The sequence below is a fragment of the Anolis carolinensis genome, chromosome 6 (genome assembly GCF_035594765.1).
Source record: "Anolis carolinensis isolate JA03-04 chromosome 6, rAnoCar3.1.pri, whole genome shotgun sequence".
NCBI lineage: Eukaryota > Metazoa > Chordata > Lepidosauria > Squamata > Dactyloidae > Anolis > Anolis carolinensis.
In genome coordinates, this window is record NC_085846.1 from 58,306,894 (window position 1) to 58,321,825 (window position 14,932).

Sequence of the window (14,932 nt, forward strand, 5' to 3'; positions counted from 1 at the left end):
GATCAAGTTCTAGAACTTTAAGTTTAACCCGGATTATATCTCTGGCTAATCCGGATTATTTGCCAGTTCTTGTTTTTTAGGATTTTACCCGCTTGTTCTACTTAAAAACACTGAAAGTTAAGTGTTTTAAGCCTTTTTAGTTTGTTGAGCTATTTTTGGACTGTTGCTTTAATAAACTCTATTTTGCTCTCTAACTGGTGTCTGACTTTTGACACATATGGCCTTGCTATGCCAAAGCTGGTTCAGTAAGGCTAGGCATGGGCACCATTCCCATCCTCCTCACACCCTTATGCCCCCTTCAAAAGAAGGAAAGTTTCCTATCATTTACTTCCTGATTTTTTCTCAACCAGGAAGCAAAGTACTGTATTTACTCAAATGTAATGCACATCTTTTTTTTGGCTTAACTGCTTAGCCAAAATGGAGATGTGCATTACATTTGATGGCATGTTAGAATCATGTGCCAAAAGGTGCCTGTGCCCCTTTTGTGTCAGGCAGAGGAGTGGAAACACACACACATTCCTCTGAAGCTGCTTTGCTTCCTGATTGAGAAAGAATCAGAAAGTAAATGGCAGGGAGCTCAAGGTAAGTGGGGTTTCTTTCTTTGGGAGGGTGTGTGGGGAGAATGGGAACGCACTGCCACCCCACCTCCTCTGGCTACTTGAGCCCTGTGAATTCAGGATGGCTGTGGGGATACAATCTTGGATCACTCATAAGGATCCAAAATGGCAGTACCCATAGCCCCAAAATTGGGAAAGGTGAAAATATTTCTGGAAGATTTGTTCCTCTTCCAGTATTTTTAAACCTGAGGTCAGGCTGGATTAAAAAAGCTTACTGTGGATAAAAAGTATTTGTGTGTGTGTGTGTCATTTTGATGCTCCAGGCTAATGCGAGTGCTACACTAGATTAAATGCCAATGTAAATGCAGCCTATGTTGCAGACATCAAGGCATTTCTAGAAAAGTGAAAGAGCAGCATCCCAACTGCTCCCTCACTCTACTTTTTGCAATGATAGTAGCTAAGACACAGGATACTTTGTAGTTCAGACAGACTGGAATACATCTGTTCCATACACCTCCAAAAATTTTCAGACTAGAATAAACTTGGTTCCCTTATGTCTCAACTTCATCCCCTGACTGCAAGCACTTTGTCTTAAATGATTGGGAATTGGCAGGGCTCCTCAGCTTAATGAGTAAAATAGATGGAAATCAGCTGTGGTAGCACCACCCCTCTTTCCTTTTTCCTTCCTATGAAGGCAGATCTATTACAGCTGTGCATCCACATGAACTAAATCTAGTGCAGGAAATGTTAGTAATCAGATGGACTATTTCAGAATGAGAGCTCTGTGATCCTTCCAGTAACCACCCAGCCATTCAACAGGCTTAAACAAGAAGAATAGGTATTTGACACAGTTTTACAGTGGGCTTGTTAGCATAAAGTTGCTGCGTTTTCACTTGATATACATGCTTCCTGTATTCTCTCTAATACACAGAATACAAACCGGATGGTCATTGGATTTTGGCACCTGGTAACCATTTATTGATCTGTGCTGTGTCTTTTTTCTTGCTGGCATTACAGCACTGTAATAAAGTTGACTGCTGGATTATGGATTCAGGGTAGAACTATATTACATACATATGCCGAACTGCTATTTTTGCTAAGAAAAAGCAGCTGTGGGAGGAGTTGTTTCACCCATTCCCTGGTCACCACTTCCTTTCAAAAACCAATCTTTTAAGCTACAAGATTGTATTTCCAAGAAAGGAAAGCACCCAGGGGTAGGAGGATTCGAAATGGGGCAAAAAGAAAGAGAAGCTATCTGGATTTTGTTACTGCACCAGCCATAGTTGTCGAGAACTAATCAGCATTTCCACTTACCAGCACAATTCTGTTCAGGCTTCCAGTGGATTTTCAGACCTTCCCTCTGGCAGGCTCGAGCATAGGCTAAGAAGGATTCACAGTAGCAGTTCTTATGAACCGGGCACTCACACATGTCTGTCACACAAGACCTGCAGGACACATCCCAACCAATGAGGAGAGAATAATTTTGGAAACATTAGAGCAGAGCTTTCCAAACATTTCATGTTCGTGACACAATTTTTTTACATGCATAATTTCATGACACAGTAATTCAATTTTACTATCAAGCCAGAGGTTAAACCAACCCCTTATAAGCAACACAAACACATGCATAAATTGTAATAATGAAATGTATGGGGACACAACATATCTCATCAAAACTTTGCATTTGTATTTTTAAAAATTTCACATAGACCCAGAGGTTTTTTGTTACCTTCGCACAACCTATTTACACACTGCAGCCAACACGCTAACATGTTGTGAGGCACAGTCTTCTTTTCTTTTTTTTTTGCAAATGACTAAAATTGTCACCTTTGTTTGGATATTCACCTTCATTCAATAAATGGTTCACATAATAGGGATGGGCTTTCTCAGTTTCTCCCAGTTAAAAACCATACAATCGTAATTGATCACATAATCCACAAGCATAATAGATGGAGTAGGAAAGTATGAGAAATGTCCTCACTTTAACTCCAGTTAATTGAGATGTGGATCAGGAATCATACATATCTGCTGCCATAAAGGATATTTCGTACAGTAAATGTAAAGCTGTCACCACACAGTGCAACATCTTGTAGCCCTATCTCTATTGTAATACAGGCAGTCCCTGAGTTACAAATATCCGACTTACAAATGACTCATAGTTAAGCATGGGTATGAGAGAACAAGAAGTGAGAAAAATCTACCTCTAGGAAGGGAAATGGAAGAATTATCATGGGGAAAGGTTGAAGCTTTATCACCAGTCCTTGTTTTTTTCAAAATCCAGTTCTCACAGAGACAGAAAGTGAGGTGAAATCTTCTGAACAGGGACACTGACAGCAAAATAAACACCACAGGGGTGTTAATGCTTCCCTATGCTATCCAAAGCTTGTGCATATATATCTGGAGTTACACTTAATAAATCTATCTGTTTCGACTTACGTACAAATTCATCTTAAGAATAAACCTACAGAACCTGTTTTGTTCGCAACTTGGGGACTGCCTGTACCCATTGCCCACCCTGACCATCAGCAGCCAATGAAGTAGAAATATGGAATCTGAAAGTGCCACAATATGGAGTTACTAACAAAACCAAGGATGAACTTTTGATAGCCCTTGATCCACATGAGACCACCACCACCACCTTTTGCCATTGGCCAGCAGACTCCAGAGCACAAATTGTTCTGCTGCTAGTAGACATTATTAGGACAGAAAGGCAGAGTGACTTTACCATTCAAGTGAGAAACTCGATCTTCAAGAAAAGAATAGACAATTGTCTGAGGCCAATTTTCTTCTTCAGGGACCCTAAAGGCACATGGACTCCTAAAGACATATATACACACAACTGGAAATGGCTGTACATTCATTTTTGGCCCTTGAAGGTGCAGATTCGCAGCTTGGGAGTCCTCGTGGACTCATCACTAAGCATCGAACCTCAGATTTCAGCAGTGCATAGGGGTCGTTTTGCACAATTGAAACTTGTGCACCAATTGTGCCCATACTTCGAGAAGTCAGATTTGGCCACGGTGGTCCATGCTCTAGTTATTATCTAGGATAGGCTACTGTAATACCCTCTACATGGGGTTGCCTTTGAAGACTGTTCAGAAACTTCAAATAGTCCAACAAGAGGCAGCTAGGTTAATAATTGGGACGGCATACAAGGAGTACACAAGAAAAAAGACCTCGCAACCTCTGAGGATGCCTGCCAGATGCAGGCGAAACGACAGGAGGGAATACTTCTGGAACATGGCCATACAGCCCTGAAAACTCACAGCAACGCAATCAATCTTTTTCTCTCTTCTCTTTCTTCTCTTTCTTCATGTTTGAAAAGAGGCTTTCCCTATGACTGGGAAATTTCTCAATGTGATAAGGTGATAAGTGAGCCCTATCAGATCAGAGTAAGGACATATGCAGCAGTTCCACATCCTGAGAACCAGAAGTTGATTCCGCTTTAGTTGATTCCTATCATGAGCTATCATCACACTCTTGTTATGTAAAAGAAACCAGCTAAACAGAAACATTAAGCAAGGATACAACTTTTCATTGCTTTACCAAGCATTTTAAAAGCAATCAATTTTTCTACAAAGAAAACATGCAGACATTGGCTCCCTCTAGTGTTCAATTTCCAAAATGTCAGACAATGTGGTTTTCCCAACATAGGGTTACTAAGGCAATAGCAAGCCAATTCTGAAAATTCTTTGCCTTAAAAAACTGTATGATATTCATAGAGCTGTCACAAACTGATAGCAGCTTGATGGCACACACATACACAAATGTGTTTCATAAAACAGTAGTTCTCAGCCAGTGTTATGATGTTTCATCAGTTTGAAGCAGATGAAATTTAGGTTGGACATAGCTGCTGTGACAGTAACATTTTATTCTCAATAGTATTATTAATGAGCAGTTAATGGAATTATTATCAGTTTGTTCATGTATACTCCACCAAGTACTACAGAAAATGTATGTACCTTAAAACTTACAACAGGTATAATAACAGAATGCCTGTACACATAAATGTCATTCTTAGATTGTCTTATTTTCTGTCATGGCGAGACCAATGTTGATCAGTAGAATGGCTGGTGGGACATACGACATGAAAGGCCAAGAATGACTTTTCTAGAAAGATAAAATTGTATTATTTATGACAAATAGTGGCAGCTATGCATACAGCTATCATACTTATGCCTATTTCCTGCATGCACAGAGGATGAGAAAACATGCATTTCCAAGTGCATGTCATTTCACCACATACTTCAATCCATACTTTTTTCCTTACTTGTCTTGCAGACAATTTCATTGTCCAGAAAGTGGAAGATACCACAAGGGGACACACTGTTTTAAATCCAACTGTGATGACCCAGTTAATAACATGGAGGTGGTGGGATCCTTAAGTGTGAGTGGCCATTTTCTCCCGGAGTGTGTTATATAGCAGAAAGGAGAAGCCAAGCATAGTCAGACATATATTGTAGATGCCAAGAAAGTTGATTTCAGCAAACTTAGGAAAATACTGGGTGTGATCCTGTGGTCAAGAATACTAAAATAGAAGGTAATTCATGATGGAAGGGAGTTTCTTAAAAGTGAGGCACTGAAGGCTCAATTTCAATGAGTTCCAATATGGGAAACCAGGGTGGATGGCTACAGAACATTCAACTGAACTAAGTTTTAAAGATGATGTGTACAAGAAATGGAAAAGGGAGAAATCACCAAAGAGGATTCCAAACAAAAAGTCAGCATGTGTAGGGACAAAGTCAAAAAGGTTAAAGTGCAGGAGAAGCTCAGGCTTGCTAGAGAGATTAAAAATAATGAAAACAGCTTTTTGGTTACATCTGTAGAAAAAAAAGAGCCACTGCTTGGAGGAGATGACAAATTAGTATCAGAGCACAAAGAAAAAGCAGAGCTACCTGACCTTTCCTTTGCTCCACTCTTCTCCCATTGAGAAAACAGTGCTTAACCTAGATAATGTGGAGCAGATGCTGGATCTATTTCTTTGATAGTCACAAAATTAGTAGATTAAGGGAATACAGTTGATGCAGAAAACCTTGATTCAAGAAGGACTTCAACAAGGTCTCTCATTATATTCTTGCAAATAAACTTGTAAAATATGGTCTAGAGATAATGCTGCTCTTAGGTGGATGTGTGATTAGTTAAGTGACCAAATCTAAAAGGTGTTCACAAATGGCTCCTCTTCATCCTAGAGAGAAGTGACTAGTATGATGCCATAGGGTTCTACCTGGTTCCAGTGGTATTCAACATCTTTATAAATGATTTGGGATGATGAAACAGAGGGCATGCTTATTAAACTTGCACATGACATCAAATTAGAATGGATAGCTAATACTCCAAAAGATAGAGTACTGGGACAAAATTAACAAAATTATGAATTTCAGCAAGGAAGAAATGCAAGATACTACACTAAAGCAGAAAACAACAAAATGCAAAAATATAGGCTTGATGACATTTGCCCTGACAACTGAACATGCAAAAACGGTTCTAGGAGTCTTAGATAGATCACAAGCTAAACATGAATCAACAGTATGATGTAGCAGCTAAAACGCCAATGTGCATCAATAGGGTGCATCAATAGTAATATAGTCTAGATCAGGGGTCCCCAAACTTTTTAAACAGGGGGCCAGTTCACGGTCCCTCAGATCGTTGGAGGGCCGAATTATAGTTTTTAAAAAATAACTATTAACCAATTCCTATGCACAGTGCACATATCTTATTTTGAAGTTAAAAAGGGGAACAAGTACAGCCTCAATGTTAATAATAATAATAATCATCATCATCATCATAAAAATAATAAAGAGGGTTGGAAGAGACCCCTTGGGCCATCTACTCCAACCCCCTTCTGCTTTTGTGTATCACACCATAATCAAAGAACCCCTGACAGATAGCCACCCAATAATCATAATCATAATACCATCATAATAAACATGGTTGGAAGAGACCCCTTGGGCCATATAGTCCAACTATAATAATCAGGGTTGGAAGAGATTGCTAACCTTCAAGAAAAATTAATCCAAGACAGGGCTGCAGAGTAGGGAGTCTGCATGGCAAGATAAGAGGCCTCTTCCTTTTGCCAAAGGCATGCCTCTATTCTTGTTTCGCTTTCTCCATCGCCAAGGAAGGCGCACACCAGGCGAGCAAGCAGATGGGAAAGGTGCGCGCCTTCCTTGGTGGTGGTGGGGGGGGGAGCTGCCTACGGGGCGAGGGAGGAAAGGCGCACACCTTTTCCTCAACCCCTGCGCCCCTTCCTTGGCGGCAGCTATAGGAAAGGTACACACAGGGCGAGGAAAAGGCGTGCACCTTTCTCTCCTCCCTTACCCTGCGAGCACCTTTTCTGCTGCCTTCCTTGGTGGCGGCAGCAGGAAAGCTGCCCGCGGGGCAAGGGAGGAAAGGCGCACGCCTTTTCCTCACCCCTTGCAAGCCTTCCTTGGTGGCAGCAGCAGGAAAGGTGCATGCGGGACGAGGGAAGAGAGAAATATGTGCACCTTTTCCTCCTCCCTCGCCCCGTGCACACCTTCCTCAGTGGCGGCAGTGGTGTGCGCCTTTACCTCCTTCTCCTTCATGCCACATGCACCTTCCTTGGCGGAGGAGGAGGGAGCCACGACTGCAGAGGCAGGATAAATGGATCAATTGGGCCACATGTGGCCCACGGGCCGTAGTTTGGGGACCCCTGGTCTAGATCAAGGGAAGTAACAGTCCCACTCTCTTCTACTTTGGTTAGTCCTCCCCTGGAATCAGATCAGGATACCACAATTCAAGAAATATATTGTCAATTTGGAACATGTCCAGAGAAGGTTTAAGGTTGTGGCAAAGGAAACCATGCCTTATGAGGAGTCACTTAAGGCAAGTTAAGAAGTGACACGATAGCAATATTTAATTATTTAAAAACATGTCAGAAGAAGGAGCAAGCTTGTTTTCTGCTGCTCCAAACAAGCAGTTCAAAACTTACCTGTTAAGATTTATCTGCCCCAGGGCCATAAGTGGCTCAGGAAAGGGAAAGAGAGGAAGTTATTATTCAGAAACCAAATAAAGGAACCAACCCCCAGAGTCGGACACGACTAGACTTATTGTCAGAGAAAACCTTTACCTGTACCTATGAGAATTGTACAAGTGAAATACATAAAAGAAGTAGTTCAGGTTTCATGGAAATAGGTTTAAATAACGGAATAAGGAGATTGTTGGAGAAGCAGCCTATTGAAGGGTTGTCTGCAACTTGAATGGAAACGTTATAAACACAAAAGCTCATAGTTGCAGTAAGTATGGTAAATCATCTTCCAGACCTCTTCAGAAACACAGTCTGTAATATGCATTACAATAAAACATTTGTCTTAAAGATGCAGAACTTAAGGCTGACATCTATGTAGAATATACGAGGTAAATAAAGCCTTATCGGGCAAATCTAAACCAAGTGGTGTGGGTCAATTCACTTGTTTGATTCCCATATCACTCTTGAAACCAATATCCTTGGAATGCTGAACAATTCATCTTCAGCCAAAGACTTCAAGACTTTTTAATGTCTGCTCTGAGATGCCTAAAATCCCCTACCCCAATTGAAAGTGCCCAGGAATATTAAATTCTTCAGAATGGCAGGTGCCGCAGCATCTAATGTGTTCATTTTGTTGTAAGTTGCCTGAGTCCCTTTGGGGAGATAAGGTGGGCTATAAATAAAATTTCATTTCATTTCATCTATGGATTGCCATTAGAAATGTGTGTGCCACAACATTTGATTATCTACTGAAGAAAGGACAACAAAAGAGAAAGTCTAGCATCTCAAAGAGGAAGCTCCTGAGCCAGACACAGACCCTATATCATCTACCTAGTAACAATACCTGTAAATGTGTTGGGACTGTAATAAGGCTCTTAAGTGCTGATTTGTGCGTTTCCAGCCACTGCTTCCTTATAAGCAGCTTGCATGTGTTAGAGTTATCAGGCATAAGAATGCAGTTTGTACCATACAGTTCATAGCATTTGGATTTTTTAAAAAGCAACTTAAAAGATAAGTTTGGAAAATAAGCAAAGTAAATTATTACACCTATAAAGGAAATAACTATGAGGACGAAGAGGCTTGGAACTCACTGAGACAGCAATTTGGTTCTCTTTGCAAATGATGTTCCAAGCTCTGCTCTCTCCAGTTGGTGTTCTCATAGCCTAGCTGGATCTCACTGAAAGCTGTACTGTTAACCATTCCAATCTGTTTTAAGGAGAAACTTAGTGGAAAGAGTGAAGACATCTATTGTCTGAGGGATGTGCCTTCTCACGAGACGAAACCTATTGCTCTCATGTGTCCAAAGCAAACCATGTGAGGGCACGTCTTCAGCAAGAGTTACTGAGAATGCTTTAAACCCTACAAGAAAGATTTTCTTTTTGAATAAAAAAAGACAGCCCTCTGGTTCAAATAATATCTTTCCCTCCTTTTTTTATTTGATGGCTGCTTTTGCTGTTCCTGCTGCCCTTACACATTCCACTGCTGTATTGAAAATGCAGATGTTTGGTGTCTTTCATCAACCATCTGTAGTTCCTTTTACTTGACAGTAAACAAGACCTCCAAATCAATCACCATAAGTGGGAATGCCTTTTACATTTAATATCCAGTGTCTTTTATTCCACAAACCTAGCATGTACAAATTCTTCCAAAATTCTTCCAATCCATGACATTAGACAGAAGAGAAGCAAGAGAGCCTTGGATTAAAAGATATGGACAATACAGATTTAAACAAAAAATCCCATAAGTATATATTTCAAATAGTTTAATATATAAATGGCCCAAAAGAAAAAGTGTGAGGAGACATGGTATTAAGATTAATTTTCTTTTCCTTTTAAGGAAAAGAAATCAATTTTCAAATTTTCAACTCCAATATTTTTAGAATGAAATGACAAGAAGAACATAGTATAGAGATTTATATGAAAGGCAGCCCCAGACTCTCCAGCATTTCTAAGAGGAAAATTGGGGTATGGTCAAGATGGCAGATGTTGCTAATGTGGAAAAACATATTAGTTAGAAAAGGCTGCAACAGTTGCTTTTGCCTGAGGTTTTCTCTTTGGTAATTCTGACCCCACCTGCCATCTTCATACACTCAATTAACTGATTGGAAACTAGCTTTATACTTAGACTTCAGGCCACATCTGCACTGACTACTTGGGCAGTTATAGGTGAGGATCAGCCCTGTAGTGGCCAAAGACCCATGGGGCTGATCCATGGTAACACAAGACAATGCCATCTTTATGTGGCTTTGCCCCACATCAAGCGAATTCTGAATTCTGCTACAGAATTCAGATTTTCCCTTGACTTAGCGCTGGTGAGGACAATTGGGTTAATTCCCAAATAGAATAGGTGCCTATTGCACTGGCTGACATCATGGCAAGAATATGTAGGACACTTTTCATGGCATGAGACCTCTATGACATGGGAGGGACGGACTAAGGGGAACAGTTAGGGTGACAGCCCAGCTATGCTAGAAACCTCCTCCTGTCTCTGTGGCAGTGGGGAGGAGGATTGTGGGGAGAAAGCCCAGGGCTGATCCAGTGTGTAGCATACTGGATTGGCTCTGGGGGTTTTGGGGGTCAGTGTATATCTGCTCCCATTTTGTAGCAGCTGAAGTAAGCTGAGGACAAAGGGATAAAGTGGTAGGTGTAGTGAGAAACTAGAACATTTTAGAAGCAGCTCGAAGAGTGGGATAAGAGAGGACAAATCTGGACTATCCCTGCCAAATTGAGTATGCAATCTATAGACTCAGAATTAGAGAAGGATAATTAAAGGTGCCTACCCTGTTGTTTCTGGTCCACCATCTACAGCATCCTCCTCTTCCAATAACCTAAGCTATGTATACATTCATGATAGCATCAGTTACAAAGAATTTTAGGTCTAGAACAGTGGAAACCTGGTGACTCCCATCACTGGAATTTAGCCATTGAGGGCTATAACCTCTTTCACAGAAATAGAACAAAGGGGAGAGGAGGGGGAGTAGCTTTATATGTCAAAAATAGTTACGTTGCAGAAGAAATGCAAGACTGTAATCCGGGAAACCAGCTTGAAAGCATCTGGATAAGAATCAAGGGAACCGGGACTCAAAAAGATCTTGTCATGGGTGTCTACTACAGACCTCCGAGTCAGGATGAAGGACTTGATGAAGCCTTCTGTCAACAGCTGACCAAACAGGCACAAAGAAGAGATATAGTAGTCATGGGCGATTTCAATTATCCCGATATCTGCTGGAAAACAAACTCGGCCAAGAGTACAAAGTCCAACAAATTCCTCACTTGCCTTGCAGACAATTTTATGGTCCAGAAGGTAGAAGAGGCAACAAGGGGATTGGCTACATTTGATCTAATCTTAACAAATGTGGAAGACCTGATCAATACAGTCGAAGTGGTTGGATCCTTAGGGGCAAGTGACCATGTGCTCCTGCAGTTTGCAATACAAAGGAAGGCTGAAACTAAGACAAATCAAACACGCATTCTCAACTTTAAGAGAGCTGACTTCCAAAAAATGAAGGAATTACTGAGCGGCATTCCATGGACACCAATATTAAAAGACAAGGGAGTTAAGGATGGATGGGAGTTTTTAAAAAGTGAAATACTCAAGGCGCAAATGCAAACAATGCCAACAAAGAAGAAAAAAAAGACAAGTGCAAAGAAGCCAGAATGGATGTCCAAAGAACTTCTAACTGAGCTAAGACTCAAAAGTGACATGCACAAGAAGTGGAAAAGGGGAGAAATCACCACCAAAGAAGAATTCAAACGTATAGCCAACTCCTGTAGGGAAAAGGTTCACAAGGCTAAAGCGCAAAATGAACTCAGGCTTGCCAGGGACATAAAAAAAACAACAAAAAGGGCTTTTTTGCTTATGTTGGTAGAAAAAGGAAGAACAAGGAGGCGATAGGGCCTCTGCAAGGAGAAGATGGGGTGATGGTGACAAGGGACAGGGAAAAGGCAGAACTACTTAATGCCTTCTTTGCCTCAGTCTTCTCACAAAAAGAAAGCCATCTTCAACCTCAGCAACATGAAATGGACGAAGGATTGGGGGAAATCCAACCCCAAATAGGGAAACAAGTTGTCCAGGAACACCTGGCCTCTCTAAACGAATTCAAGTCCGTAGGATTTCTGGGAGTTGTAGGCCAAAACACCTGGGGACCCACAGGTTCAGAACCACTGGTCTAGAGGTTGTAGATGTGGCTTCTTATTAGAACGATACCAGCTGCAAGCCTCATCTCCTACTGCAACCACAAATTTGAGTGGTTTGTTTGCACGAAGTACAGAAATGTACTCCGCAAGAAGGTCTTTTAGACTTTGCTGAAACATTCCCCCCCCCCCAAAGTATGGTTTTAAGATTATTATTTTGAAATCATACTGTATTTCTTTTAACTTGACACACGGGGTCTTAAAATATAGAAACAATAAAAGCCAAGCAAATTTGGGAAGGGGGGATACAATGTATTTAGTAAAGTTAACACTGAAAGTATCTAAAATCTTGGCAACCAAATGGAACACTACCGTAATTACAATAAAGATGGGCCTCAATTTATTATTGTGATGAAGACTTGAGCTTAGTTTTCCATCATGCTTTTCTCTCTCTTAAGGACAAAGGGATGCTTGAAATGCTTCACAATCTTTATGCAAGTTGACTTACATAACAAAACATCTTGGTGGGGAAGCTTCAAATGAAGACTTCTCCACAAAACTTCTCATTGGTGACAGAGGCTATCATGGAGAGAATGATGGCTAACTGTTTGGAGATGAGGAAGAAAACCAATTTACAAGTAGAATTGGATATCCTGAAAGAAGGCCTGGCTGCCTGGTTGGAACAATGAATGGAAAACTGTGAACTGCGACTTTTTAAACATTCAGTAACAAACACCATCTTTAAGGTATTTAGTATTCCAGACTGTATCTGTAATAGTGATGAAGATGAGGATGACGGCAATGAAAATAACAATAGGAATTCTGAATTTGCCTTTCAAAGCCTGCCACCAGAGATGTAAGAGATGTAAGCAAATATGCTGTTCTGCAAGATACTTCCAATAAACAAAGGTCAGCATAAAGTTTAAAGTTAAATGCAAAACTATGTTGCATCATTAAAACCTTTCAGCCAATTCTGTTAAAAATACAAAGGCTTACAAAAAAAATACAAACAGAACAGCAGAATATGCTACAGTGTATTTTTAAACCATTATGTGAAAAAGAACATGAAACCAAATTTGCATTTAATAGCTTTCATCGGCATCCTACCACAATATTATGTGAAAATAAATAATGAAATTCCCTTGCATATTTTCCAAAACCACACAAAATAAAACTTTCAAGACTATGTAATCATAATATCCACCTCAAAGAGCTTTATTCATAATCCTTCCTAAATCTGGAACCATAGTTTTGAAGGCAATAAAAATCCCACTCATTTCCTCATACTATTCATAATATTCTCCTGATGAACCACCCGGTGGGATTCCTCTTATGTTAAGGAGACACATGGTAAGTGAATCATTCTCAAATTCATATATGTTTGTGTATATGTGTGTGTGTGTGTGTTCATGTCCAACTTCTGGACAAAAGGCAAGACAGTGTCAAGCCATTTAGAGGCCAGCTTCTCCATTCCCATTTCCAATAATGACTTAAGAGTTTTGAAGAGTCCAAAGTCCACTGGGAAGTTTTTTACATAAATTTATGTGACTTGTATAAGTGAACCTGCTAATGTTTAACTTGTACTCATTTCAACTAAGAATAAATAACTGGTCCAAAACATTTGGCTGCATGACAATGAGCAGCAAATGGCACCCCTCCACTCAAATAAAGGGACACCATGCCTCTAGTGAGGTAGTAAATCTTACAAGTATATATTTGACAGTAAAATAAGGGAGTAAATCTTGAATGTAAATAAACATACAAGTACATACTACCAAGCTGCTCTCTTCATGATACACAGGATCTGCTTCCTAAAGCAGATATTTCACTCTCTCTCTCATGGTAAGACTGGCACTGTAGGGGTCAGGATGCATGCACTTGGGCATGCTTGGCTCAAAAAAACACTGGATCCTGTCAAATATATCCCTCAAACAACAAGCTCCATTAAGGGTAGGGAGATGTGATATTTGGACAGCCCACTAAATAGTACCAGGTTTCCTACTCTACCCTTTTCCTCCACTTGCCTCTTCTTCCTCTTCTTGATTGTTCTTTTACCCAAAACTTAGAGTGGGTCAGATACCCTCTACTCTCCTTTCACTCTGCTGGCTTCTTCTAAAAATCAGAGACTGGTAGAGCCAGTGTCTGGGCATTTAATGTATTGTGTATTTCAGCCCTAAGACAAGGGCAGTAGTAGATGATCATTAGATTTCAAACTTGAACCCATATTTATGTATCAGAACTTTTTTTTCCATGTCAGGAGTGAATTGAGAAACTGCAAGTCACTTCTGGTGTGAGAGAATTGGCTGTCTGCAAGGACGTCGCCCAGGGGATGCCTGGATATTTGATGTTTTACCATTCTTATGGGAGGCTTCTCTCATGTCCCCGCATGGGGAGCTGGAGCTGACAGAGTGAGCTCACCCGCTCTCCCCGGATTCAAACCGCTGACCTCTCAGTCAGCAGTCCTGCCGGCACAAGGGTTTAACCCATTGCGCCACCCGGGGCTCCATCAGAACTTGTTACTTCTGTGATATTAGTTTTTTCTCTTCTGTATTTGGAAGACAAAATGACATCACTGGAATTGTGCAAAATCTGCCTCCTGCTTTCATTAGAAATATAGAAAAAACAAAGCAGGACTTCCATAGCAGGTGGTACAATTTTGGGGTCGATTTGATACTCATTATACAAATTTTGCCCTATTCAACAAGAACACATGTCCTGTTATAAACTATGATGCTGGCTGATTTACCCATCTTTCTGAATATCATGTGCCATTTATGCAGCATGCCACACAGACCAAGTCTATCATTCTAAAGTATGCAGTATAGTATTGTTCAGAAAATAAAAACAATGGTTGATGGATGTTATTGTTGTTATTGTCATTGTTGTTAGCTGCAGCCGCCTTTGAGATAACAGCCAGATTGCCAGAAACTATTCTTATGTAAAAAAATGTTGCCAGAATTACATATTTCAGTAAAGCTGGAAGGAAAGTTTGGGGTAAAATGGCAGCAGCTGCAATTTCACTTAAGATGTCTGAGCCATGTAATCAGTACAGATATAGTAAGTCATCAAATATTCAGCTTGGTATTAGTCAAGATATGACTCCTTTGCAACTGACTTCACAAGGCTCTGCAGCTCTGAGGTGTACATGGGAGCAAAGACTAAGAGAGCACCCAGACAGCACCTAAAGTGTGCACCTTTCCGCATTTTCTCCTGGGGTGTCCAAACAGTGTCTCAGGGAAAAACGAATGCTTTCAGGA

General features: G+C 40.6%; 1 protein-coding gene across 1 annotated transcript in view; it reads right to left on the bottom strand.

The window, feature by feature from the left end:
• Window positions 1-14,932, bottom strand: part of bmper (BMP binding endothelial regulator) — a 208,335-nt gene that overhangs the window by 9,353 nt on the left and 184,050 nt on the right. The window contains exon 14 of the mRNA XM_003222264.4: window positions 1,872-2,002. Coding sequence (XP_003222312.2) covers window positions 1,872-2,002 — 131 coding nt within the window. The remainder of the gene's footprint in view (window positions 1-1,871; window positions 2,003-14,932) is intronic.